Source organism: Salmo trutta, chromosome 6 (assembly GCF_901001165.1).
Source record: "Salmo trutta chromosome 6, fSalTru1.1, whole genome shotgun sequence".
Taxonomy (NCBI): Eukaryota; Metazoa; Chordata; class Actinopteri; order Salmoniformes; family Salmonidae; genus Salmo; species Salmo trutta.
This window is the reverse complement of record NC_042962.1, coordinates 23,900,543-23,927,883: the sequence shown is the minus strand read 5'-3', so window position 1 is coordinate 23,927,883 and position 27,341 is coordinate 23,900,543. Positions and strand designations below refer to the sequence as shown.

The following is a 27,341-nucleotide window of genomic DNA, read 5'->3' as shown; positions in this document are numbered from 1 at the left end:
CCAAATTCAGTCCCGCTCCGTTTCGTTTCTTTCCGTTTGCTTTCATATAAGAAGATTTTAGCAACAGAATCGGCGTAATGAAGACACACCCTGAAGCTGATACTGTGGTTCGGTTTACATCAGCGGCATCTTCCACTGCCAGAGTCTATTGAATTATCCGTGGCAAATAAGCTCGTCTCTTTAGCTCTGATCTAAATAGTTTTCCATGTTTAGCTAAATAGGACGCGGAGGAGAAAGCGCTGTTGCTGACACTTGTTGCTGATTAACATTGATCTGTCTTTCAAAAACATCGACCATGTGACACCAGAAGAGTTGTCATCCCAGCATGCAATGCGAGGCACGAATTCTAAAAGACGTGAACTCGAGCTAGCTAGGTACCAAGTTGATAAGCTTGCTAGGTAAGTTGGGAAATTCGTACATTTGGACACATTTAAACACATAATACAATTACAGTTGGCTATAGAGTCATGCCATACTTTATTTTGATATCTGTCTGTCTAATGTAACGATGAAATTGACTGTGTCTAGCTAGGCTAGGTAGTTAGCTAACTACTGTTGGCAAGCTGGCTGTCTTTACCAACTTGACTTTGCTTGCTATAGTAGACTAAAATAAATTATAGGATTGTTAGGGAAAAATGTTGAGTTAACTAAAGAACTCTAGCTAGGAAAATATCATAACTAGCTATAGCCAGCAACAATTTTTCCATTCAAAGAAAACCCTCATCTCTCACCCTTGCCATAATATCCAGACCCTATTGTTACGCTTGTTTACACTTAGCTGCACTGGGGTCAGAACGCAATCAAGGTTACATTAAGACACCTTGGAGGCAGAGGGAAATTTGGTTTGGAAAACGTAGGGATGGTATATGCCACTGTACTCCAAATTTTACCAGAACAATATTGTGTGTAATTGCGGCCTAGTCTTCAGGTGCTTAAATCTGTAGTTTTTGATAACTTCGTTTTATGGAAAGACGGAGCTCCAGTCCGTCCACACTAGTCGCTGCTCAACTGCATCGAAAATCGTGGAGTTGAGTTTAATCGGCTACCCTCACCCCAACCTCCCAGAACAGAAAATAATAGCCCCCCCTCCCTCTTACCTAGCCGTGCATGTGCCGATGCTAGATTTATATTGGTACAATTACAAGGGGCATAGCTATATCATTTAACATTTTAGCAATTTAGCAGATGTTCTTATGCAGTATGACTTACACTTAGTATAGCCTAGTATTTTACAGTATAGTGACTTACAGTATATCCTGCAGCAGCTTAACCAATATTCATCTGTGATGTGACCAAGAATCTCTAGTGGTTTGCAGAGTGAGAAATACTGTTATTAGCAATGGTCTTTGGTGTGTGTCAGTCTATTTACTGTAGGTGGTGCTGATGGCTAATAGTGGTAGGCTGCTATGCACCCAAGTCTGAGAAGCTGGCCATTATGAGGTAGTCCTAGGTCAAATACTGTACTTTCAAATACTTCAGCTGGACATTTATTTAGCATGGTACATTGGAGCTAATGGAATTGACCCAAAAGTGCAAACTTCAAGCTAATTCGTGTGCATCAGACTTTTGACCCAGGCCTGTCATGCAGCTCACAATCTGATTTCCTGTCACCAGCATCTTTAATTTGACATGGGCCTAGTTCAGAGGAGGCATCAACGCAGCACTGCTTTATATATTTATGAAAGCGTTTATTGCAGTGCCCCCACGTAGTCCTGCTGGAATGCATCTGGCTGGCACAGGCTTGTCTTGCAGGATGTCTGGGCATCACATACAACACCACCCCTTTCGTGCCCTTGCTTGTCAGAGAACAAAATCCCCACTGACACAACACTAGATCTTTTGTTTTCTTTCTTCCTCCATGTTAGTTATTTTAAGAGATACTTTTAATGAGTTAGCCTAATGTGTGATTTTGTTTTCATCTGCAGACAGCCAAAGGTACTGGTGATATCGGTATATTGCTGTCAATGGTTAATAAAAATGTATTATCCAAGTTAACCTGTGACACTAAAATGTCCATGAAATTTAGCATTTTCCTGAAATTGAACCCACAGTAGTAAACCAAGAAATATTCAATCTTACAGAGTGGGGCTGAAATGTAATCTGAAATTACCCCATTGCATTGGAGTTTATCATCATTCATTGGCCCTGGATAGTTGTGAGTTGACAGTTAGGGCCTAACAATTAGCCTATACCAATACACCCTAGACATTAGGCCTAGTTTAATAATTTAGGAAGCATAGCACAGGCTGGAAGGATACACAGGCTGCTTCACATTCAGCTGTTTTGGACAGTAAAGACCAGACTGGTATATACGCCTCGGCTTCTGGGTATTGCATGGGAGTGGAGTTAACGATCTTAATAGCTGCAGGCTACAACATTTGCCTTGTCTCTGCAAAGGAAGGGAGGAGTGTGTGTGCGTCTGCCATTTGTGTTTGCTAATGTATGTCTGTTTTTTTTTGTGTGTTTGTGCATGTGATTGTGTGTATGGGTTGTCTACGTACATGTGTGTGCTCCTATCTGTCTCCAACTGTGTGTGTGTAGAGGGAGAGTGTGTTGCTATTCTTCTGAGCCAGCCGCTACACATCCCAAGCTCTCCCCCTTCTCACCTCCCTTTTCCTTTTAGAGCCGACTGGCAAGACCAGTTTGTGTTTGATCGGGAAAACCGGTTCTTCCAGTTGTCCATGCCAACAAATTCTGGTATGATCCCAGCCAGGTCCCTGGGAATGCTCAAAACGCCCGGACAATCCCATGAGAGGCATATTGGGTTATCACTGATGGTAGTTTAGTTGGTATAGCAGTTGTTCCCTGGTTTCCTCCTCTCTATGAAGTTTGGATCTGTTGGGTGGCTTTTGTGTGCATTGAGTATACTTTGACTGACAGTTCATTCTAGTGGGGTGAGTGAACAAGGCTCTTTCATTCAGTTTGATATAGGAGGACATTTTGCCTGGTGAATGTCAATGATGACTGTTAGCAGATTTAGTAGGTAGGATTAGGCTACAAAGTGAAATAGGCTAGTTTATCATGTCTATGCTCAATAATGGGGGGAAATATATTATTTGGCTTTAGTTATTGGATGATTTAATGATTATTATAAACCGGGTGGTTTGAGCCCAGAATGCTGATTGGCTGAAAACCGTGATATGTCGTACCGTATACCACGGGTATGACCCACATTTTTTTTTACTGTTCTAATTACGTTGGTAACCAGTTTATAATAGCAATAAGTAATCTCTGAGTTTTGTGGTATATGGCAAATATACCACGGCTAAGGGCTGTATCCAGGCATTCTGCGTTGCGTCGTGCGTAAGAACAGCCCTTAGCGGTGGTATATTGGCCATATACCATACCCCCTGTGCCTTATTGCTTAATTCTCCAATGGTGATTAAGCCAATCCTACTGTACCAGCTTGGGAAGAGAGAGGAAAGAGAACTCAAGGCAAGCTTGAACTCTCTCTGTGTGCGTGTGTGCGTGCACTGACCTGCACTAATGTGTTTGTGCATTATGTGCTCTGGCTACATTGCCTTCAAAACCCGATTTACATATTTGACTGCCCTTTAGGATCAGATATGGTGATGAGAATGAAAGAGAGGAGTATATGAGCATGCCCTGGATTGCAGTCACTTCTCAGTGTCTACATAAGCAAAATACTGGTTGTATTACCGGTATCATATTTTACCGGTATTGTATCATGTTTTATTACAGGTATTGTAGTGGCCTGTCAGTGCAGCCATTTCCTCTAGGGGGCGCTCGTGCGTAAAATAGGGTCCTCTCTTGACTCATCTTACCCTCTGTTTTCTTTGTCTTTTTTGCTCTCCCTTCCTCTCGCAGATTTCCGGTTTGGTGCTAGATGGAGTTGTGTATTGGCTGAGTGAAGCTACCAACCAATAAGTGATTTGGATGATGAGCAGTCCTCTGCTAAGTGGGAGCAGCCCCGGCTCCAGTGGGGCCTTGGAATCCACTGACCTCTTCAGGGACCTATGCGGTCGACTCAAAGACTGTCACGATAGTGCACTGCAAGGTTGGCCTACTGTCTACATGCCAGGGAATCTCAACCAAAACAACTAAGGCCAGTGGGCCATGTTTAATGCAACTATCAGTGTTAAGAGTACTTGTCAAAAATCATTCAACAATCCTCTTTTCAAGCTCTTTTTTTTATCCTGTGTTTAGGTTTGCAAACCAAAGTGAACAAGCTGAAGAAGGAGCGATGTTTGTAAGTACAGTCATTTTAGTTGAACGTTGTGTTGATGATCAATGAATAGAATCTGAAACTTCATATTTTCTGACGTTCAACTTGCCATTTGAGAGTGTTCAAAGATTGTTTTACGGACCCACTTAAGATGAGAGCGTTTTCCGTTGACTCCCCGTCAGTGTGTAAGGTTTCAAATGTCACTGAGCAAGTCAGTCTGACAAAGGCCTCTTTCACACTCTTACTTCAGTAGGACAGCATTCTGAGCCCTACTCATTTACCAGAGCTCTGTGATGGGAATCCCAAAATATAATTCCTCTTGTACCCCAAAAATGCACATTCAAATACATTACTTATGTACTCAAACACTCCAATGTTTATTAATTCAAAGGCTTTAAAGCAATGTGTTCCTTCCTTTTGTCCCCCCTCTCACCCCGTAGAGATGCCCAAAGACTGGAGGAGTTCTACAGCAGACACCAGCAGTTGAGGGAGCAGCACAAAACCCTGCAGGACACTGTCACAGTTCTGGAGGACAGGTTGGTACCCCATCAACCTGTCTGTCCCTATACGTCTGTTTGTCTCCCTCTGACTTTTTCTCTATCTACCTATATTTTTCTCCATCTCTCCTTTTGTTAGTGTCCTTTGGTTCATCTTTTCTCCTCTGTCTGTCTCTCTCCCTCTGCCCAGGCTGCGGGCAGGGCTGTGTGATCGCTGTTCTGTCACAGAGGAGCACATGAGGAAGAAGCAGGTGGAGTTTGAGAAAGGCCGTCAGCAGAACATGCGCCTCATCGCAGAGATCAGTGAGTTGTACATCATTCCCTTCTCACTTGCACATACCCTACATTCTGTATCTGAGATGAATTTACCTCCACACTGGTCCCTCTTTTACACAGCCCATACAGCTCCTAAGCTTTTGGCTAAAGTAGGATATGGTTATGACAAAGGATAGGGGCGGTCATGAGTCATTCACAAGGGAACTCTCTCCCTACCACCCCCATCTCTCTTTGTCCACTGCACTCATTTTGTCTCTGTAACAGGTTCCCTCATAGATCTACACATCACACAATATAGCCTTTCTCTTTTTAGTTAAGTCTGGGGGGTAGCGGGGGGGGGGGCGCAAGTAGAGTCTCTTTTTACATTGATGGAAAAGGCAAACCTGAATGATCTCTTTGTTTCCTATGTTATCTCCCAAATGTAACATTCCTCCGTGCTCACAAAAGGGATGCAGTTCTTCCTCTATACCACTAGTGCTCTGCAAATAAATGGACTAAGACCAATCATTGCTGTAGTAGGGAGGAAGGATGTTTGACATGCTTTTTACATTTGTATCATAAATAATGTTTAAGCAAAATCATGATGAAAGTGGCCATTTAGGCCTATACTTGCCTCCTGTAGGACCCTATGATCTGTGCATCTTGGTGTCGTTATACTTACAACATGATACAGACAACATCTTGGTGTCATTATACTCTTTATAGTGTGTTCTCAAATATGGATTATGTCTACATTCTGAAATACACTTTTTCACGTTAATGTATTCAATATAAAAAATATTAATTTGAATATTTCAAAAGGACCCTTTTTAATTCTGTGTTTTTAGACATTGTTTGGAAAATTATACTCTTCAAACATGTCAAATGTCCAGATATGACCCATTTTATACATTTACGTTATAGGTCATTAACCAATCACAGCCCTACTTCAGGCTTGATTGCACATTCAGCAAATCACCAGCAGAGGGAGTTCTCTTTGAATCCATTTTACCATTCACTGTGTTATCATAACTTAGAAATTTGCAGAGAGCCCACTCTGGAAATTTGATGTACTTGTTGAGTATATTGTTCCAAACAATGTCTTCAAATCTAAAAGGGTACTTTTGAGATATTAATATTTTTAATGTTGAGTAATTTAATATAAATAGTTTTCTTTCAGAATCTTGACATACTCCATATGTTAGAGCACACGGTAAGGAGTATAATGACACCAAGATGTTCACAGATCATATGGTTTTACAGGAGGCATGTATAGTTGAAAAAAAAATGTAAAAAAATTGCCACTTTCATCATGATTTTCTTAAATTCCTCCCAAATGAAGTTTTATGTGAAAATTTCCAGAACGGTCTGAGATACCAAAAATAGCTAAAATGTATTTTGCATAAGTATTCCCACCCTTTTGCTATGACACTCCAAACTGAGCTTAAGTGTATCCAATTTCCTTTAGTCATCCACCTGTGGCCAATGAAATTGTTTGGACATGATTTAGGAAGAAATGCATCTGTCTATATGTACACTACCGGTCAGAAGTTTTAGAACACCTAATCATTCAAGGGTTTTTATACACGTTTTACTATTTTATACATTGTAGAATAATTGTGAAGACATAAACTATGAAATAACACACATGGAATCATGTAGTAACCAAAAAAGTGTTAAATCAAAATATATTTTGTTTGAGATTCTTCAAAGTAGCCACCCTTTGCCTTGATGACAGCTTTGCACACTCTTGGCATTCTCTCAACCAGCATCACATGGAATGCTTTTCCAACAGTCTTGAATGAGTTTCAACATATGCTGAGCACTTGTTGGCTGCTTTTCCTTCAATCTGCGGTCTGACTCATCCCAAACAATCTCAATTTGGTTGAGGTTGCGGGATTGTGGAGGCCAGGTCATCTGATGCAGCATTCCATCACTCTCCTTCTTGGCAAAATAGCCCTTACACAGCCTGGAGATGTGTTGGGTCATTGTCCTGTTGAAAAACAAATGATAGTCCCCCTAAGCACAAACCAGATGGGATGGCGTAACGCTGCAGAATGCTGTGATAGCCATGCTGGTTAAGTGTGCCTTGAATTCTAAATAAATCACAGACAGTGTCACCAGCAAAGCACCCACACAACATAACACCACCTCCTTCTCTATGCTTTACGGTGGAAAATACACATGCGGAGATCATCCGTTCACCCACACTGCGTCTCACAAAGACACGGCGGTTGGAACGAAAAATCTCCAATTTGGACTCCAGACCAAAGGACACATTTCCGCCAGTCTAATGTCCATTGCTCGTGTTGCTTGGCCCAAGCAAGTTTCTTCTTCTTATCGGTGTCCTTTAGTAGTGGTTTCTTTTCAGCAATTCAACCATGAAGGCCTGATTCACACAGTCTCCTCTGAACAGTTGATGTTGATGTGTCTGTTAAACTTTGAAGCATTTATTTGGGCTGCAATCTGAGGTGCATTTAACTCTAATGAACTTATCCTCTGCAGCAGAGGTAACTCTGGGTCTTCCATTCCTGTGGCGGTCCTCATGAGAGCCAGTTTCATCATAGCACTTGATGGTTTTTGCTACTGCACTTGAAGAAACGTTCAAAGTTTTTGAAATGTTCTATATTGACTGGCCTTCATGTCTTAATAACCTCTTACATCTAGACGTTCCGCTAGCGGAACACCTGCTCCAATAGCCAATGATGGGCGTGGCGCGAATTACAAATTCCTCAAAAATACAAAAACTTCCATTTTTCAAACATATGACTATTTTACACCATTTTAAAGACAAGACTCTCCTTTATCTAACCACACTGTCCGATTTCAAAAAGGCTTTACAACTAAAGCAAAACATTAGATTATGTCAGCAGAGTACCCAGCCAGAAATAATCAGACACCCATTTTTCAAGCTAGCATATAATGTCACATAAATCCAAACCACAGCTAAATGCAGCACTAACCTTTGATGATCTTCATCAGATGACACCCCTAGGACATTATGTTATACAATACATGCATGTTTTGTTCAATCAAGTTCATATTTATATAAAAAAACAGCTTTTTACATTAGCATGTGACGTTCAGAACTAGCATACCCCCCGCAAACTTCCGGTGAATTTACTAAATTACTCACGATAAACGTTCACAAAAAAACATAACAATTATTTTAAGAATTATAGATACAGAACTCCTCTATGCACTCGATATGTCCGATTTTAAAATAGCTTTTCGGTGAAAGCACATTTTGCAATATTCTCAGTAGATAGCCCAGCCATCACGGCTAGCTATTTAGACACCCAGCAAGTTTAGCACTCACCAAAGTCAGATTTACTATAAGAAAAATGTTATTACCTTTGCTGTTCTTCATCAGAATGCACTCCCAGGACTTCTACTTCAATAACAAATGTTGGTTTGGTCCCAAATAATCCATAGTTATATCCAAACAGCGGCGTTTTGTTCGTGCGTTCAAGACACTATCCGAATGGTAAAGAAGGGTTACGAGCACGACGCATTTCGTGACAAAACATTTCTAAATATTCCATTACCGTACTTCGAAGCATGTCAACCGCTGTTTAAAATAAATTTTTATGCCATTTTTCTCGTAAAAAAGCAATAATATTCCGACCGGGAGTGGTGGTTTTCGTTCAAAGAGAGAGAGAAAGTAACATGGAGTCGACTCGTGCACGAGCCTTAGTCTCATAGTACTCTGACCGGCCACTATCCAAACGTGCTAATGTTTTTCAACCAGGGCCTGCAAAGCCACGATTCAGCTTTTTGCCACCTTCTGAGAGCCCATGGGAGCCGTAGGAAGTGTCATGTAACAGCAGAGATCCCCTGTATTGGATAGAGATAATCAAGAAGGCCAAGAAATGGTCAGACAGGGTACTTCCTGTTTGGAATCTTCTCAGGTTTTGGCCTGCCAAATGAGTTCTGTTATACTCAGACACCATTCAAACAGTTTTAGAAACTTTGGAGTGTTTTCTATCCAAAGCTAATAATTATATGCATATTCTAGTTTCTGGGCAGGAGTAATAATCAGATTAAATCGGGTACGTTTTTTATCCGGCCGTGAAAATTCTGCCCCCTAGTCATAACAAGTTAGTAATGATGGACTGTCATTTCCCTTTGCTTATTTGAGCTGTTTTTGCCATAATATGGACTTGGTGTTTTACCAAATAGGGCTGTCTTCTGTATATCCCCCCCTACCTAGTCACAGCACAACTGATTGGCTCAAACGCATTAACAAGGAAAGAAATTCCACCAATAGACTTTTAAGAAGGCACACCTATTAATTGAAATGCATTCCATGTGACTACCTCATGAAGCTGGTTGAGAGAATGCCAGAGTGTGCAAGCTGTCAAGGCGGCTATTTGGAGAAACTCAAATATAAAATATATTTGATTTAACACTTTTTTTGGTTACTACATGATTCCATATGTGTTATTTCATAGTTTTGATGTCTTCACTATTATTCTGCAGTGTAGAAAATTGTAAAAAATAAAGAAACTCTTGAATGAGTAGGTGTTCTAAAACTTTTGACCGGTAGTGTATGTCAGAGCAGAAACTATACCATGAAGTCCAAGGAACTGGCTGTAGATCTCCAGGATAGAATTGTGATGAGGCATATATCTGGGGAAGGGTATAAAACAGAGTGTTAAAAGTTTCCAAGAGTACAGTGGTCTCCATCATTGGGGAAATAAAAAAAAATTAAATATGGAACTACCCAGACTCTACCTAGAGCTGGCCGTCCGCCCAAACAGAGCAACCGGGCAAGAAGGACCTTGGTAAGGGAGGTGACCAATGACCCCTCTGACAGAACTACTGAGTTCCTTAAGGACAACAGTCTCTACAGCACTTCACCAAGTGCCGCTCTCCCATAACGCCAAAATTGGTGAAGTGCTGTAGAGACTATTGTCCTTTTGGCAGGTTCTCCCATCTCAGTGATGGCACTCCTGGAGTTTGCAAAAAGACATGCGAATGATGGCGCAGAAGTCAAGTTTCTGTGATCTGATAAGACAAAAATAGAAATCTTTGGCCTGAATGCACATTGAACTTTTTGCCTGGAGAAAACCAGGCACAGTTCATCACCCATCTAACACCATCCCTATCGTGAAGCGTGGTGGCAGCAGCATGCTATCGGGATGCTTTTCATCGGCAGGAACTGGGAGACTGGTAAGGATAGAGGGAACAATTAATGGAGCCTAATGCCGGCAAATCCTTGATGAGAACCTGCTTCAGAGTGCAAATGACCTTAGACTGGGGTGAAGATTTATGTTCCAACAGAACATTGACCGCAAGCATACAGCCAAAGCAATGCTGGACTGGCTTCAGAACAAGAATGTGAAGGTCCCTGAGTGGCCCAGCCAAATCGCATTGAAAATCTGTGGAAAGACTTGAAGATTGCTGTTCACTGCTACTTCCCATCTAACTTGAGAAAATATGCAAGGAAAAAATGCCCAAATCCAGATGTGCAAAGCTGATGCAGACATACCCAAGATGACTCAAAGCTGTAATCGTCGCCAAAGGTCCTTCTACCAAGTATTGACTCGGGTGTGAATACTTATGTAAATTAGAGATTTCTGTATTTCCTTTTCAATACATTTACAAAGATGTCTAAAAACACGTTTTTACTACGTCATTATGGGGTATTATTGTGTGTATATGGGTAAGAAAAATAAATATTTAATCAATTTTGAATGGAATAAGTCAAGGGGTATGAATACTTTCTGAAGGCACTGTATATGTGGTTTGATGTGACTTCCAGTGACAGAGAGGAACAGCCTGCAGGATGAGAACAGAAAGCTGAGTCTTGAGTTGGATAGACTGAATGGAGCACTGTGAGTTAAAACCATCCCCATCTGGCACATATAGTACTTTTGTAACCAGGATTGTTGATTCCAAAACAATATTCCTCTTGCACATCGAGAAAGCATGGTTGAATTAGAGTTCTCACTTTGAGCTTAATACGGTATATTATTATTATTATTTCAGTTTATTAATACTTTCTATTATTAATACGGTATGTTACGCCTCAACGCTCGTTGTATTTCTGTGGTGCGTCTGTATGTTTGGTTTCCAGCTCCGTGTCTCTTGAGCCAGAGGAGGCGGTGATTCCAGACTCTCCGCTGCAGCAGATCTCGCTGCCTGTGGTCAGCAAGTTGAGGAGGAGGAAGGAGACCCACCATGTCCGCTACGCCGAGAAGTCCCTGTCTCAGTCTCAGAGCTCGGTGCTCAACGGTCAGTCTGCTTCATACAAAGAAATGCATACACTGGTACAGCATTCAAGGGTCATCCTCAGTATCAAACACACATGCAGGTGCGTGCACACTCAAGTCACACTCGCAGACAAACACACTCAATATTAGTTTCTAACGATATCAGTTTCATAGACTTCATTGAAGTTCATTTTATTTGTTTTCGTAATGGTAGAACCAAGGAAAGGATTGCCCTCCCAAACCGCGCAGAGCCAAGGAAACGGCATACTGGTGCCTGAAACGTGTTACATGGACGCCACCCAGACCCAACGTAAGGCCTTCATTTACTAACTGATGACCGATAACATGCGGTTGTAATTATGTTATTGCCTCTAAAATGTCTGAGTGTCTTGAAAAGCACTGTAAAAAAAAAACAACAACGTGGTATTCTTCTTGTTGATTCAGAGGGCAGCAGACAGGGTCATGAAGGTGCTGTAGTGGCAGAGACGTGTCGCCTGGATCTCCCTGATGATCCACTGCCTATCCCCCAAAGAAAGGGACCCCTCCTGGGCTGCCCCGGCACCACCACCACTGAGGACGGCCCCCAGTCCCTCCTCCCCCGCCTGAAGCTCATTCCCACCAACGCCCAACAGCGCCACCTGGAGGGGATAGCCCGCATCGCACCTCTTAGAGCCACTTCCACCCCATGTGGCCTCTCTCACCGAGAGCTGGAGAGAGGAAAGAGGAGGAGGAAAAGCAGCGAGAAGAAGGAAGATGAGGAAGTGGTTGACAAGCCTCTGGACCTTTCCGACTCCCCACAGAAGGCCCTCGTGTCTCCGCTCAATGCCCAGAGAGGTATCAGCGTCCCTGCGTCAGAGAACCAAGACAGAGGCCAAAAGCGGCACATCCTATTTAAACATCCCTCTACCTCTCCAAGTGATGAACAATCCAAAAATGTGTTGCTTAGTCAGCAGGTAGAGCCATGATTTTTCATGTGTTTTTCTTAACAAATTACACAAGATGTTGTACAGGTACATTAGTCACATTTGAGCCTTGTTATAGATGGGTTCATCTTGGAAACCCAGAACAAAAATCCTGATAAATCCAAATAGCCAGTGACATATAACCAAAACACCAGAACTTTTTGGGGGTTTATTTGATCATTTAAAACTAGGTACACATTACACTGAAAAGTACACAGCTTATTTCCATTGTGGTCCTCATGAAGGCATATGTGGCAGGATTTAAAAAAAAAACAGATGCTAAAATGGCATGTCAACTTGGTTATGTTCCTCGTTAGTCGTCGCATCCCAAAGTCTTTTGACAGACGATACCATTTATGTTACGTTGTCTGTCTGAGATATTCTAGATGGGTAGATCAAGAGCTCTTTTTCTTTGAAACGTTCACCCGTCTTATGCATCAACATACTACTGTACCCGAGTAGCCCCTGCTTTCCTATTTGTCCATTTAGACCCACAATGTCCAACACGAGCCAATCAGCAAGAGGAGTCGGGAGGATACTGAAAAACTGAAGCAGACCTCTGTCCTGCAGGCCAACCCCTGTGCTCGTGTGAAGAGGAGCCCTCCACAGGACAACAATGGGTCTGCATCAACAACGCTTCCCTCCAATGTCCCTGAAACTCCACTGGGAAAAGGTATTGTGTTGCAACTCTGCATAATAGTCATTCATTAATACTGAAATTATTTTTTTCTCAATTGACTGGCCCTTAAGCATAGTCTAAGCAATCAATTTGAATAGAAATGTCATAATGTTTAAATTCCTACCATTTGTTTAGCCAAGCTGATGCCAGCAGAGCAGACTTGGAGCCTTGACCCAGAGGCAGCCCTCTCCCAGTATGATGTAGACACCCCTACTCCAGCAGAGGTATGACATTCACCAAATTCATCTGCTATTTTCCTATACCCTTTGTGTATACTTGCAGTTATTCACGTGTGTGTGTGTGTGTGTGTGTGTGTGTGTGTGTGTGTGTGTAGCCCCTCTGTGAAGGTGAGTCTGTCGATATGGACTGCACCTTTGTCAGCCCCAGCCTGCTCCACCGAGGAGCTCCAAGAACCAGCTCTGTTACCGGTACGGCTTACTACATTTTTGCACAAAATCTTTCAAGTTGCATTAGATCAGTGATCACTTCAGTGATGGAAGGGCGGTTACATTCGAGCAGGACCCATATAAACAAATCAACCAACCATGTAACCAACCTCAAAACCCTTCTTTTAGGGATTGGTCAGAGGGCCAATGACAGCTTGGCTGAGATATTCGACAGAACAGGCTACGGGGAGTACGAGTCGTGTCCTCAGCATAATGGCTCATATTTGGACAAAGACGAACCCCATCATGGGGAGGAAGAGTTTGATGATAAGGAGGAGGAAGAGCATAAGGATGGTAAGGATTTTACACTGTATTTTCTCTATGATCTTGTATACTTGTTTCTTTTATTTGACCAGGCAAATTGGTTGAGAATGACCTGGTCAAGTAGTACAACACTTGAGATGAATTTGCGCATTCATTGTTAAATATTTATATCAATATTTTAAACTGTCATTTTATTGTCCTCTCATTAAAAGCACACATGCCTCAACCTAGAACGCCCAATGGAGAACACAAAGACAGGTGAGATCATAATCGTCAGGCTAACCTAGAACACTTTCATGCCAGGTTTCTAAAAGGTTTCTTTCCCTCGTTGTCCTGTAGTAAAAACCTATCATTTGCACACGTGGAGGTGGTCCGCAAGAAAGCTGAGAGGAGGAAACTCAAGGGGCACACGTGTAAAGAGTGTGAAATTGTGAGTTGACTCGACCGTGTTTTGATGTGTGGAGCTGAAAGTGCCTGTCCATGGTCATGTTCATTACATTTACATTTTAGTAATTTAGCAGATGCTCTTACCCAGAGCGACTTACAGTAGTGAGTGCATACATTTTCGTACTGGTCCTCCTTGGGAATCAAACCCGCAACCCTGGCGTTGCAAGCACCATGCTCTACCAACTGAACCACATGGCACCAAACTGAATAAATGTGTCGTTTTCCGTTTCAAAACCTTTTGCCCGATCGAACACAACCCATGATTTGTGACATATCTATTCCATCTCATCTCCCTCAGTACTACGCCGACCTTTCAGAGGCAGAGAGGGTGAAGAAGTTGTCAGCTTGTTCTCGGCACCGCTTCCGTTATCTTCCTCCATCAACCCCAGACCACTTTTGGGAAGTCGGCTTCCCTTCTACACAAACCTGTGTGGACAGAGGTATGCTACCCTATTCAATTGGATCCATTCAACAGAACGCAATGGTCATCAAATCCATAGTATTTAATACTGGAGTCTTTTCTACACAGAAGATCATACACAATTGCGTGATGATCTTCCCTGATGTTTTCCTGAACTTCCCAAAATCTCCCTGGTGCATTTCAGTAATGTCAAACTATTCTTCCTTCAGATTGAAATACTGTCAGACTAAATTGTAATAGATAGCCCCATATAAACACTAGCTGATGATTATATCATTTGTCACACAGTTGGGTTGTGAGAATTTTCTGATATCAAAATGGGGTTGTGGGCCACAAAGGTTTAAACCCCAGGTATTAATTGTGACATGTCTAAGCACTGAATTTACTGATTTCTTCTGAGGAGTGCATTGCTGTTGTCTCAGCCCTCAAAGAGGCGTTTTCTCCTTGCTTCTATTCAATGTCAAACTCCACTTAATGAGTTTAACAACATTGTGCTTCTTGTTTCTCCTACCAGGTTATGTAAAAGAAGATAATGATCCAGAGCAGCGCTTAAGGAGGAGAAGACCTTACAATGCTCTCCCCCAAAGGCAAAGAGAAGAAGACTTAAACCAGTAGGGGAAAATAAATACCCAATCAAACAATGTAAAACTGTATTTAATTTTCACTGTAACAGTCTGCCAGTATCATAATCCTAGTGCCTCAAAGGAATACGTGTGCCTGTTGTGTTTTATACACCCGGACATATTTCAGATTCTTATTGTTTAAAACACAATTGAATGGACCGTCAGGTCTAGAGTTCTCCAATGTCCTCAACAAATGAATACAGAATATGCAGCAAGAACCTCTACTCAATTATTCTTTGTGAAACTAATATGCACCATTGACCACTACTCTTCGGTTGTCCCCGTAGGGGAGAAGTACTTTACACCACTGCCTATGGGGACAGCCAAGGAACCCTTTTTTCAGTGTGTTAATTTGGTGTAGTTGTAGATTTAAAAAAAAAATTGCATTAAGGGGTTTTCATGTTACTCACCTTAAAGTATATCACATCCTAGGAAATTGTATTTAAGTTAAAATAAGCAAATATTTTAATGGAAATATATCGAATCTTTATTTCTGCTTTACAGCAAGTTGTAGAAAAGGCACAGTAAATGAAAAATAATCTCAATTGAAGCATACATTCTTGTGCTATTTGTTCCAAAAGCAAAAAATATCACTATGGGAAATTGAGTGCAAGTAAACTCGTTGAAACATTCAGTGAGGTAGAAGTAGTTTCCTTCGCAAAGGTCTCATCGCACTTGGGAAGTACTTTCAGAGTACACCAGCAGGGCTTCTCCAACATGGCTGAAGAAAACACTAAGGAGCAAACCATCACAAAATCACTGAAGTAAATAGTAACTTCACACACACCATGATCACCAAACTTGATATAGGCTTTAAAGTAGCAGACTGTCATTTTATAGTCTCCAGGGAATATCATTAGCTGCTATCTGTCTTGAATGTAAAATTGGTGACTGGATAGATAGACATTATTTACACAGGTAGAAAGAACTCACCAGCAGAAAGATGGCGTGTTAACTTCAATGTTAAAAACAAGTGGGGATAGGCATGTGGCAAACACCTAGACAGGGTAGAGCAAGACACGGATATGTAACTGGCACATCCACTGTCCCTGAAGGAAGTCTAAAACAATTTACTATTTAACTGTCGATTTTATGACACAATCGTTTACTTAGGTTATTACGGCAGGTTTTCTGCCAATTACTAATAATAGCTAATACCGTTTTTTGTAGAGGGGAGATGGTGGGAAATAAAGATATGTTTACCGTTGATCATTAAGTTTGGAGTTCTGACTTTCATTACCTTGGACAAAAAGATCCAGACCCCGCAGTGCTCAAGGGGTAAACCACTCTTTAGTTTGACTGATGCCAACAGCAAGAAAAAACCCAACAAGGCACTGTGGGAGATAAGTGTTTAAGTTACTACAGTGTATATTTTAAGGATTTGGAATATTAGCAAGTTGATTTTATGAGATTGCTTTTAACATGCTCAACTACACATGAGTTCAATTTTTTTACCTGGCGCAACAGCCACTGTGAAATCTTGGGGACAGGAGGAAAGGGAATTCCAAGGCACCAAATAGGTCACCTAGATGGAATAAACAAGCAAAGATAAACACAGCCATCGAAACATTCACAAAATAGATTACGTTCTCTCCTCCAAACGGGGAGGGTTTGAGAGATGTAAAATCAGCACTTGACCAAGATTTAATCAGTGTAACATTGGGATAACTGGACCAATACACAGTTACATAATTGCAAAAGACCAAGAAGGAAGACATTGAGACAACTGCATTGAAATAGCAAACAGCGTTTCATATACAGTGAATTCAGAAATGTAGACCCCTTCCCTTTTTCCACATTTTGTTGCGTAACAGCCTTTTTCTAAAATTGATTACATTTATTTTTTTACTCATTAATCTACACACAATACTCCATAATGACAAAGCAAAAAACAGGTTGACATTTTTGCACATTTATTAAAAATAAAAAATGGAAATATCTTATTTACATAAATATTCAGACCCTTTGCTATGAGAATTGAAATTAAGCTCAGGTTCTTGATGTTTCTACAACTTTATTGGAGTCCACCTGTGGTAAATTAAATTGATTGGACATGATTTGGAAAGGCACACACCTGTCTATATAAGGTCCCACAGTTGACAGTCCATATCAGAGCAAAAACCAAGCCATGAGGTCGAAGGAATTGTCCGTAGACCTCCGAGACAGGATTGTGTCGAGGCACAGATCTGGGGAAGGGTACCAAAACATTTCTGCAGCATTGAAGGTCCCAAGAACGGTGGCCTTCATTATTCTTAAATGGAAGAAGTTTAGAACCACAGACTCTTCCTAGAGCTGGCCGCCCATCCAAACTGAGCAATTGGGGGAGAAGGGCCTTGGTCAGGGAGGTGGAGATGAGAGAACCTTCCAGAAGGACAAGCATCTCTGCAGCACTCCACCAATCAGGCCTTTATGGTAGAGTGGCCAGACGGAAGCCACTCCTCAGCAGCAGGGACTGGGAGACTATTCAGGATCGAGGGAAAGATGAACGGAGCAAAGTACAGAGAGATCCTTGATGAAACCCTGCTCAGGACCTCAGACTGGGGCAAAGGTTCACCTTTCAACATGACAATGACCCTAAACAGACATCAAGACAATGCAGGATTGGCTTCGGGACAAGTCTCAATGTCCTTGAGTGGCCCAGCCTAAGCCTGGACTTGAACCTGATCGAACATCTCTAGAGAGACCTGAAAAGTTGTGCAACGACGCTCCCCATCCAACCTGGCAGCTTGAGAGGATCTGCAGAGAAGAATGAGAGAAATTCCTCAAATACAGGTGTGCCAAGCCTGTAGCTTCATACCCAGGAAAACTCGAGGTTGTAGTCGCTGCCAAAACAAAGTACTGAGTAAAGGGTATGAATACTTATGTAAATGTGATCATTTTATTTTCTAAAAAACATTTTACTTTGTCATTATGGGGTAGTGTGTGTAGATTGAGGAAAAATGTCAATTTAATCCATTTTAGAATAAGGCTGTGATGTAACAAAATGTGGAAAAAGTCAAGGGGTATGAATATTTTCCAAATGCACTGTAGCTACAGAAAACAATTTGATCGATTGGTTGAATGAATGTTGGGGAAGAAACAGTCCAAAGGTCTTACCAGTAGGGTGCGCAGCGAAGGCTAACAGCAACACACTAGTTTCAGGATTAATGACAATTAGAGCTTACATTAATGAAAAAATGGATTGAAGAGTGCACTGCACATACACAAAAAGACACACACATCTCAAGTTAACTATGAAAGGACAGAGGAAAAAAATCTGCAAAGCCCCCAAAAGTTATTCCCCCTCAAACTTAAACTCTGTGACAGCAATTAGTGACAATAACTTGATTGCCCCTGATAGTCTACTGAAGCTATACATTGTAACATTTTAACTTTTTACAGTCATTTTAAAAATGCTTTGGAAAATTATGCAGTGATTTAGGCCATTAACAGTTTTTTGGATCTAAGTATTTCCTTCTTACCTGAACAAATAGTTGATGTATTGTTGTTCAAGGTCACTAATATAGATCATGAAAACAAACATGTTGTTTCATAGTATTCACAACAGGAAACCAGTTTTTCAATCCTTTTTCTTACCCAAGGGATGCACAAATTATAGCTTACCTCAAATGACTTGACTTGAAGTGTGTCTGGAACACTCTATAGGCACCTGAAATTGATGTATTTCTGTATTAAGTGTGTTGCTAAGTGTATTCAGCTATTTAATTGTATATGCTATACGCTTTAAATATATAATATCCCACAGCTGGTTTTATTCCAGACAGACTTGCCAACACAGAAGAGATGTGCCAAGGCCCACATGTAACCACCAGGGTCAAACTGAGGGTCATAGAGGGGGAGGTTGATGGCCGACATCAACAGCAAACTCACACTAGAAAGAAAGCCAATAGCTTACAATTCCATAGTCTTCAAGGACAATCAGGCTAGCTTCCAACAGCATACCCAATAGCAGTTGGATGAGGTATAATATAGTATTATAAGGGGAAGTTAACCAAATGTCCCAAGTGATTCCATACATTGAAACTCGTTTAGTGGAGTTTGCCTTCTCTCCCTGCAGTCTAGAACTGGAAAGCTGCAAAAACGGGTCAGACTGGTGATGTGCCTTTGTGCATTGCTAGCTCTGCTCTGTTGTCAGTCAGAGTGATTAAGAAATCTGGAAATTGTGGACAAATTGTTTTATTGAAAGAGTATGGCCGAATGAGCAATTTTTTAATCATAAGTACTATCGGTTTTGAGTCAGGAAATGTGTACTTTTCCACCTAAAATAATCCCAATCGTTTTATGTGGCCGACAGCAACAACAGTGGAAATGGGTAACAACTGCGCATGTGCGCACTTGTGTGGCCAACTGTGACGTATATGCCCTTATTTGGAGCTTTAAGTCACAGATGCGAGTTTCCAGAAGAGAAAGCGAGCATTCGGAGATATGTAGTCTAATAATTGCAGTTGAGTTGATCGTATTGTGTTGTAGCCTAGGCGCTTTACCAGTTAGCATATGTTGAGATAGACCGTAACTGTCATCTTACATTGCAGAATAGACAGAATAAAAATGAAAGCTGTTACATTTTAATTACTTAGGATCGGGTCTACTCACTTTTTTTTTTTCATGATCGCCAATGTCTGTGTTGGCCAGCAATGATTAATTTGCATCACAACATTTCAGAGGCGCAACTTTGGTTTTAAAAGTGAGGGGGACATTATTTTTTTACCCAGTCTGATAAACAGCCAACCTGACCGCTCGGAGGTGTCTGCATGGTCCTAAAGCACACCGTTGCCTTGTTTTGTATCACATTCCAATAAAACTGGGGGGGACAAAAAATAAAATTTCACAATGTGGGGCATGTCTCCCCCGTCCCCAGTGAAAGTTGCGCTCCTGACATTTCATGCTTTTAACAACTATATAGGTTTGTGTGAAATGCATGGCCCTCGGAACCACCTGGGGTAGGCCTATTTGGTTGCATGTAGTCTGGTCGATTGTGTATTCGTAACCCCCACCTATCAATAGTGGCCATGAGTATCCTACCAATATAATTACTTTTAGCCACGTGGCCATAAATGTATTATAGATTATAAATATCAGCACTCCTCCAAGTAGTTTCTAAATCACTCTTGAGTATTTCATTGTCAGAACTGTCTGTAGGTTGTTATTTAGTATAACTAATCTGAAACATTGTGTATGTCATTGTGAATAAGGGCCTTAATCTATGCCATTTAGCAGACACTTTTATCCAAAGCGACTTAGTCATGCGTACATACATTTTACATATGGGTGGCCCTGAGAATTGAACCCACTCATGGCGTTGCAAGTGCCATGCTCTACCAACAGAGCTACAGAGGAGTTTTTACGTTAAGGGATTCCCCCATGAGAGCGCAGTTGTTACCCATCTCCACTGTTGCAGGTGGCCACATAAAATAATGATAATCGTTTTAGGTGGAAAAGTACACATTTCCTGTCTCAGAACCAATATTACTTTTGATAAAAAATGTCTAATTCGTCCATACACTTTCAATAAAAACATAATATGCGGATTTTTCAATCACTCTTTGATAACGGAGCAGATTTTGCAGTCTACGAAGACATGTAACCAGCCATGTGATCCGTTTTTGCAGATTTCCAGTTCTAGGCTGCAGGGAAAGAGGGGGAGAAGGCAAACTCCACCTAACTAGTTTCAATGTATTGAATCGCTTAGGGATTTTTATTTTAGGTATACTTCCACTTTAAAGTCAATAAAACCAATGCAAATCCAGTTTTAAACTAACTAGCTACTTTTTCTGTTAGACACTACTGAATATCAATACATTTTTATTTTACTAACGATAAGAAGACTTGGAACGAACCTTAAAAGCTTCATCCATGGAATTCGCTGTTAAAAAATAAGTGATTGTGAGTATATTCGACCTTGTCCAAAGTTCAGTGTGGGTACAAGCTTACACTTACCTCCATCTGGGTTAACTTCAGGATCAGGCAATTCACCACTTCAGAAGCATTGTGAAGCGTGAAGAAGAAAGGGATAGGCTGGAATATGAAAAGCAGACATCTTAGATCAGTGTCTGTCATGATAGTAGGTATACAAAATCAAGACCTAGAACAACGTGGAGACCTTATCCCATGGTGAGAGACGCTCCCAGCCAGTTCCACCTTAAAAGTGTTGTTTGTAACAGAAAAGGCTTGCATGATCAGGAGTGAATGACTCACCAAGCGAGAAAGAGCTCTGGACCCAGCATAAATATTCCCTACAAACAGGAGGGATCCTGGAAGCCAGGAAAGTGCTGCTGACCTGTAAAATAATGGGGAATAATACACAAGGTCATCATCCAGGGATTAAAGTTCTCTGTCACTGCCACGGATTTCCATCATGGATTTTTTTTTTTACATGAAGGGGAGGTTAATTTAGCCCTGCAACCAATCAATCTGAGATCAATTTAAATTTCAGTCATGGGATTTTGTTTTGCTTTAATTCCTGTCAACAACCACTAGAGGGTGGTCACAGTTAGACAGTGCCACCTTGGATAACCCCCTTGCGTTCCCTAATGCTGGGAATACACAGGCCAAATATAGAGGTTACCTGGGAAAGCCACTTATATCCACCAATCCAAGCTTCCCAGAGAGCAGAAGCAGCAGGCCCCCAATAAAAGTCTGCCATCTGTACAGAATATAGGAAAATGTTTGGAGCATTATTAATTTACGAGAATCCTCCGTAGGCTAATGCTCTAATTACGCAAAAGTTTTTTAATCGGAATATTGCACAGATGTTATTTAACACTAACTAGTGTAGACAAATGTTACTTACCCCTGAAATAGGGTTGGATATGTAAATTTCAAGACAGACAGGACATACTGTAAAACAAAATGTATCAATATGGAATTAAGAATTACTACCTCAACTGCACAGCGCTGAACGGAGGTTTAAAACCCGGAAGAGGCGATGAGGTCTTGTTACAATGTTAGAATACAGCCACACATTAAGCATGAAACATATAGTTGCTTTCTTTATCTTTGATACAGCGACATACTTGCATGCCAACCAGCTAAAATCAATAATTTATCACTGATAAATCAAGCAAGCATTGATGTTGGTAGGTCTGTTTGCCTGACTAGCCTGTATCTGTGGGAAAGCCAGCGAAAACTCACCTTATTCGTGAAATACGATACTACATAAAAGAAACAAAATATAAGACCAGTAACATGTCTTTTGAAATGCATTTGTCTTCCCGTCTCTCGTAGTTAAAGATTGATAATTTTACATCAAGCTTTTGGTTCACCCTCAGAATGGCCGGGCATCTTTGAACGGGGTTCGAAGTCATGACACGTCATCACACAACCAAGAAATTAACCCTTACCTTAACCATTCGGAACCATTTTAACCCTATTCCAAACTTTTACCCTTATGGAGTGAACGTTATTTATAATATGGATTACATGGATAAATTAAAATGGATGACCCACCCTTCAGCAAAATATATTTTACCTCCCTGAACGCTTGAGAGAAAAAACAACAAGTGACTCTCCCCTATACCCAACGTAATAGTTAAAACATGTGCAGAACATGTCTGTCTACCTTTTACCCTCACTTGGACAGACCAGAGCTGTATATGCAGTTTCAGAAACGGTTCAAGCTGTAAGCGTTACATGGCAACGAAGGAAATGCAGGGCTGCGGGCCAGAAGGTTGACGGTTCGCAGACCACCATGGACAAGAGTAGGATCTTTATAGTAAAATCATTGCATGACTATCATCGTATTTGCATGTCCGAGAAGGAAAAAAAAATCGCCTATTGTATATATTTCATGTAATTCTATGTGATTTTACATACTAGCTAAATATTTTTTCATACCACACAAATCACCGAAATTATAGGCTAAGAATGGACAGGTAGATAGGCCTGTGTTCATCTTATAAAAAGTTTCCAATACCAAATCAGTGTGTCTTGTTTGCAACAAAACTGTCCCTGTTTGCAAATAATTAAATCTGAGACATTAGAAATCTGAGCATGGTACTTTCAAAAGTTAGGCCTACCTTTCCACCAGTGGTGTGTATTCATAGATACAATGTATTTTTATAAATAAAATAATAATGCATCTTTCCTCTCTTTGTGTTGAATCATTTTCCTTTAATTCGCAAGAGACTGAATGTATCTTACAGGAGAAAGCATCCGAGTGAGCGACACAGTGCCCCTATGTCTCTCTACGTGTAGGCCATCTATCTGATGCTGTCTGGTCCAAACAAGTATGACATTGTTGCCGTCCGTAGCATTGAAGGCAAGGGAAGCCAGCGAGCATCTGAACTCCCTTGACAAAAACAGTATAAAATAATTAGCCAATCAGCGTTGATCCAGCTCAACCATGAATGCACCAAAAAAAAGTGTCAAGGTAAACCAGTTTGGATTTGGCTACTCTTCTTCCATGGCTTAATCTAACGGAAGGTCACAAGTGTTTCCCTAAAAGCTGTCTGGGTTTAAACATCTTCTATTGTACAGAAACCGAACAGCTTATCAATTGATAGTGACAGAAGTAGATTACTTCCCAAGCAAAGTAAAAATGTTGTCTCCTCGGTTATAGGTTGTAGCTCAGCCTCTGAATGACAAAGAAACTAAACAATGATATCCCCATATGCATCAGAGTCGGATCTTTCCCTACATGCTTCTGCATTGCTTGCTGTTTTGGGTTTTAGGCTGGGTTTCTGTATAAGCACTTTGTGACATCTGCTGACGTAAAAAGGGCTTTAAGTACATTTGATTTGATATTTTACAGCTTGTTTCTAGCATAAAGCATCGCAGACCAAAGCGCTGTTATAGATCACTTTATGTAATCGGATCCTAACAAGGGTTAGTGCTTTTTGCCATTTTCTTTCATAGAACGTAGACCTATGGCATACTCTCTCATACCCCCTCGAATTCGAATCTTAGTTTTAACTTAACAGCCCTTCACTGACATGGAGGTAGGCTATTTAAAGAGTGCATGGTGGGTGGAGGAATTGACCAACAAATCTATGGATATAACAGCCTATAACCTAATTTAATCTGTCGAACAGGTAGGCCTACCTCTTAGTTCTTAAATAGGAAGAAATAGCCATCAACACAAAGCCCTCTTGTTGATAGTAAAAGTCTAATTAAAATTAAGATGGTTTAAATGAGTTATGCCTACTCGAATTTGCCTACTTTCAGCACCATGAGCTGTCCATTTCCGATTGATTGTGCTGCAGCTGCTGCTTCAAGTTTCAGCACCAAAATATAAATTACTCGAATCTGGCTTGTTGTGAGTTCAATAACTCTAATTAAAATGAGACACTGAACGGAGTCTGCTGTTCCTCGTTGCTGGCTTGTCAGCTTTAAGGGCCTTGATCTCCTCTGTGAAACTCTCCCTCTGGGCATCTTTAAGCAGATAAGTCTCCATGTCTTGCCTTGAGGGCTTGGGATCCCTAACAGTTGGAATCATAGTTTGGTACACGGACTCACTGAGCTCCTTCCAACTGTGAGGTGCTCCAGTCTACCTTTACAAGATCAGGAGTAAGGTTGACCTGACCGCAGAAAGTAGATTTGCGACATTCAGCAGTGTCCTCTTCTCTAGCTGTACTGGGCTTCACAGGCCAGGTGTCAGGCGACTGTTGTAGGAGTCCAGTGGTTCACTCAGGTTAGCTCAGCCAGAGTTTTCCCCCCTCGTGATGTCATCTGCTGGGTTGTTAGCAGTGGCGACATATCTCCACTCCCTAACATATGTGAGATACTGTATCTCAGTGACTCTGGTACTGACAAACACTTTGTAACGTCACGACTCCGATTGCAGCCAATATAAGACGGTCGTTGAATCTTACCACAGGGTAGTCCTGCGGATCTTCAAAGTAAGCTCAGTTTGCAGAAGACAAGCTAGTTGTGCTCCAGTCAGGGCAGCACTGAGTACCAGGTGGGGTATTGAGAGTTGGCACTTGGGGCCACACGAGATCTTGCCACGAGGAATGAGACATGTACTTGTCTTTGGTCGTCCTCGGTGCGGAGATGGCTCTATCTGAAGCATCGCAAAAGATGTGGATGTTGGTGGTCACTGTAGCACTATCTATATTTGGAGGGACATAACACCTAGGGATGACGACCTCTGACAGCGTTGGAAGTTTACGCTCCCACTCCTTCCACTGGTCTAATAGGGGTGCCTGTAAGAGGGTGTCTTGCCATCCCTTCTCCTTCTTCCAGAGCTCCTGTACCAGGATCTTTGCTCTCGTCGTGTAGGGGATGATATATCCCAGGGGCTCGTACTGGCTGGCAAGAGTACGGTAGATGGTCCTCATGTGGGCGTCGGCTCCACCACAGGGCGGTACTTGTACCCCAATGTATCTGTAGGGCAGTGCCAGAGGAGTCCTAATGTGGGCTCTTCAGGGTCCACACAGTCTTGGAAGAGCCAGAGTTCTGTGCTCACAGATCTTGCTTCTTTAGGGAGATGCTCAACAATGGCCGGGACATTACTCGCCCATTGACCGATCTCGAATCCTCCCGTGGTAAGCAGAGTCTTTGTCTTGTTCACCAGCTGGCGTGCTTCCTGGGATGCAGGGAGGCTATGCAGGCAATTGTCGATGTAGAAGATGTTCCACCATCTGTAGCACATCCTCATTATCATCCTTGTGATCTCGCACATGTTGCTGCAAGGCAAATGTGGAGCAGCAGGGGCTATAGGTCATGCCAAAAGGAAGAACCTGCCATTCGTAGATGTCTGGTCCTTGGTCACTCTTCAGATCCCTCCACGGGAATCGGAGAAGGCCTCGGTCTTGGGGTAGCAAGCGCACTTGATGAAACATGGCCTTGACGTCTCCACAGACGTCTCCACTGTGTGCTACCTGAATTTCAGGAGGACGCCAAGCAGGTAAAGAACTCAAGGTGGGTCCTGGCAGGAGGAGTTTAAGAACTTGGCCCTTGTACGCTAAGGAACAGTTGAACACTAGCCTGTTCTTTCCATTGTGGTGCAGGATGTACGAGGACTTCTCTGCCGTGTCAGCCTCTTCTTGGGGGAACTTGATCACATAGCCTGCAGGTTCTAGCTTCTGAACTTCTTGGCAGTAGATCTTCGCCTGCTCTGGGTTCTTGGCTAAACACCGCCCAGGGCTCCTCAGATGAGCCAAGACTGCCTCCTTTGGTACTTTCAAGCGGGGAGAGTCCTTAACTCGGAGTAGAGGAGTGGCATGCAACATATCCTGCAGTCACATGTACGGTGTCAGTCTCAAGGGTGCGGATAGCCTCATGATCTTGCTCGGACATCTTGTTGTTGTTGTGGTATCCTGCCTCTTTGGCCCTGTCCGGGGGTATCATCGGATGGGGCCACAGTGTCTTCTGATCCCTCCTGTCTCAGCCTCCAGTATTTATGCTGCAGTAGTTTATGTGTCGGGGGGCTAGGGTCAGTCTGTTACATCTGGAGTATTCTCTTGTCTTATCCGGTGTCCTGTGTGAATTTAAATATGCTCTCTCTAATTCTCTCTTTCTCTCTTTCTTTCTTTCTCTCGGAGGACCTGAGCCCTAGGACCATGCCTCGGGACTACCTGGCATGATGACTCCTTGCTGTCCCCAGTCCACCTGGCCATGCTGCTGCTCCAGTTTCAACTGTTCTGCCTGCGGCTACGGAACCCTGACCTGTTCACCGGACGTGCTTGTTGCACCCTCGACAACTACTATGATTATTATTATTTGACCATGCTGGTCATTTATGAACATTTTAACATCTTGACCATGTTCTGTTATAATATCCACCCGGCACAGCCAGAAGAGGACTGGCGACCCCCTCATAGCCTGGTTCCTCTCTAGGTTTCTTCCTAGGTTTTTGGCCTTTCTAGGGAGTTTTTCCTAGGGAGTTTTTCCTAGCCACCGTGCTTCTTTCACATGCATTGCTTGCTGTTTGGGGTTTTAGGCTGGGTTTCTGTACAGCACTTTGAGATTTCAGCTGATATACGAAGGGCTATATAAATACATTTGATTTGATTTTGAATTGATTTGATTTGATTTGTAAGGCAGGGTATCAATCTGCCACAGCTTCTCCTCATGGCAGATGAGGCCATCTGAACAGGAGATGGTGGAAGTGAACAGGCACTGATGTTCCTTGCCGGAAATGGACGGGGAGCTGGAAGGCCCTTGGAGTGCTTAACCAAGTCTTGTGTTGACTGCAACAGGTCCACCTTGAGAGCCCATGCACACCGGTTCCATTGGTGTCAGCAAGTGGGGGTGATCTGAACTGATCAGGACCAGGGGACTGGCCTTGGTGCAGGTCTTGAGGGGAAGACCTCAGAGGTGTTGGTAACGCTTCTGCAAAGCCTCCCCTGGGTAGGAGTACTCTGCGGGGTCTAGGTCATCAGCAGTGAAGGCTTTGGTTATG

The 27,341-nt window shown here is 42.1% G+C and overlaps 2 protein-coding genes across 4 annotated transcripts; one reads left to right on the top strand and one right to left on the bottom strand.

Moving 5' to 3' along the window:
• Window positions 1-249: 249 nt before the first annotated feature.
• Window positions 250-16,214, top strand: rbbp8 (retinoblastoma binding protein 8). Of its 2 annotated transcripts, none has more exons than XM_029755855.1 (17): window positions 250-398; window positions 3,829-4,018; window positions 4,168-4,210; window positions 4,627-4,722; window positions 4,874-4,986; window positions 10,706-10,778; window positions 11,021-11,178; window positions 11,371-11,466; window positions 11,601-12,109; window positions 12,608-12,791; window positions 12,933-13,021; window positions 13,132-13,225; window positions 13,373-13,537; window positions 13,720-13,765; window positions 13,847-13,937; window positions 14,253-14,394; window positions 14,890-16,214. In XM_029755855.1, the coding sequence occupies exons 2-17, from the start codon at window positions 3,898-3,900 to the stop codon at window positions 14,988-14,990; spliced, it is 2,121 nt and encodes a 706-aa protein (XP_029611715.1). In that variant the 5' UTR covers window positions 250-398; window positions 3,829-3,897; the 3' UTR covers window positions 14,991-16,214. The 2 variants fall into 2 exon arrangements, with proteins under 2 accessions (XP_029611715.1, XP_029611716.1); XM_029755856.1 differs by lacking the exon at window positions 250-398 and adding an exon at window positions 2,726-2,894.
• Window positions 15,466-22,490, bottom strand: tmem241 (transmembrane protein 241). Of its 2 annotated transcripts, none has more exons than XM_029755857.1 (14): window positions 22,130-22,490; window positions 21,789-21,835; window positions 21,564-21,641; window positions 21,194-21,275; window positions 20,936-21,013; window positions 20,836-20,861; window positions 18,742-18,869; window positions 18,602-18,647; window positions 18,460-18,495; window positions 18,095-18,129; window positions 16,454-16,523; window positions 16,239-16,332; window positions 15,932-15,996; window positions 15,466-15,731 (listed from the first exon to the last, which is right to left on the bottom strand). In XM_029755857.1, exons 1-14 carry the CDS (start codon window positions 22,199-22,201, stop codon window positions 15,665-15,667), a joined length of 924 nt encoding a protein of 307 aa, XP_029611717.1. In that variant the 5' UTR covers window positions 22,202-22,490; the 3' UTR covers window positions 15,466-15,664. The 2 variants fall into 2 exon arrangements, with proteins under 2 accessions (XP_029611717.1, XP_029611718.1); XM_029755858.1 differs by having other exon boundaries at window positions 18,769-18,869; window positions 22,130-22,489.
• Window positions 22,491-27,341: the final 4,851 nt, after the last annotated feature.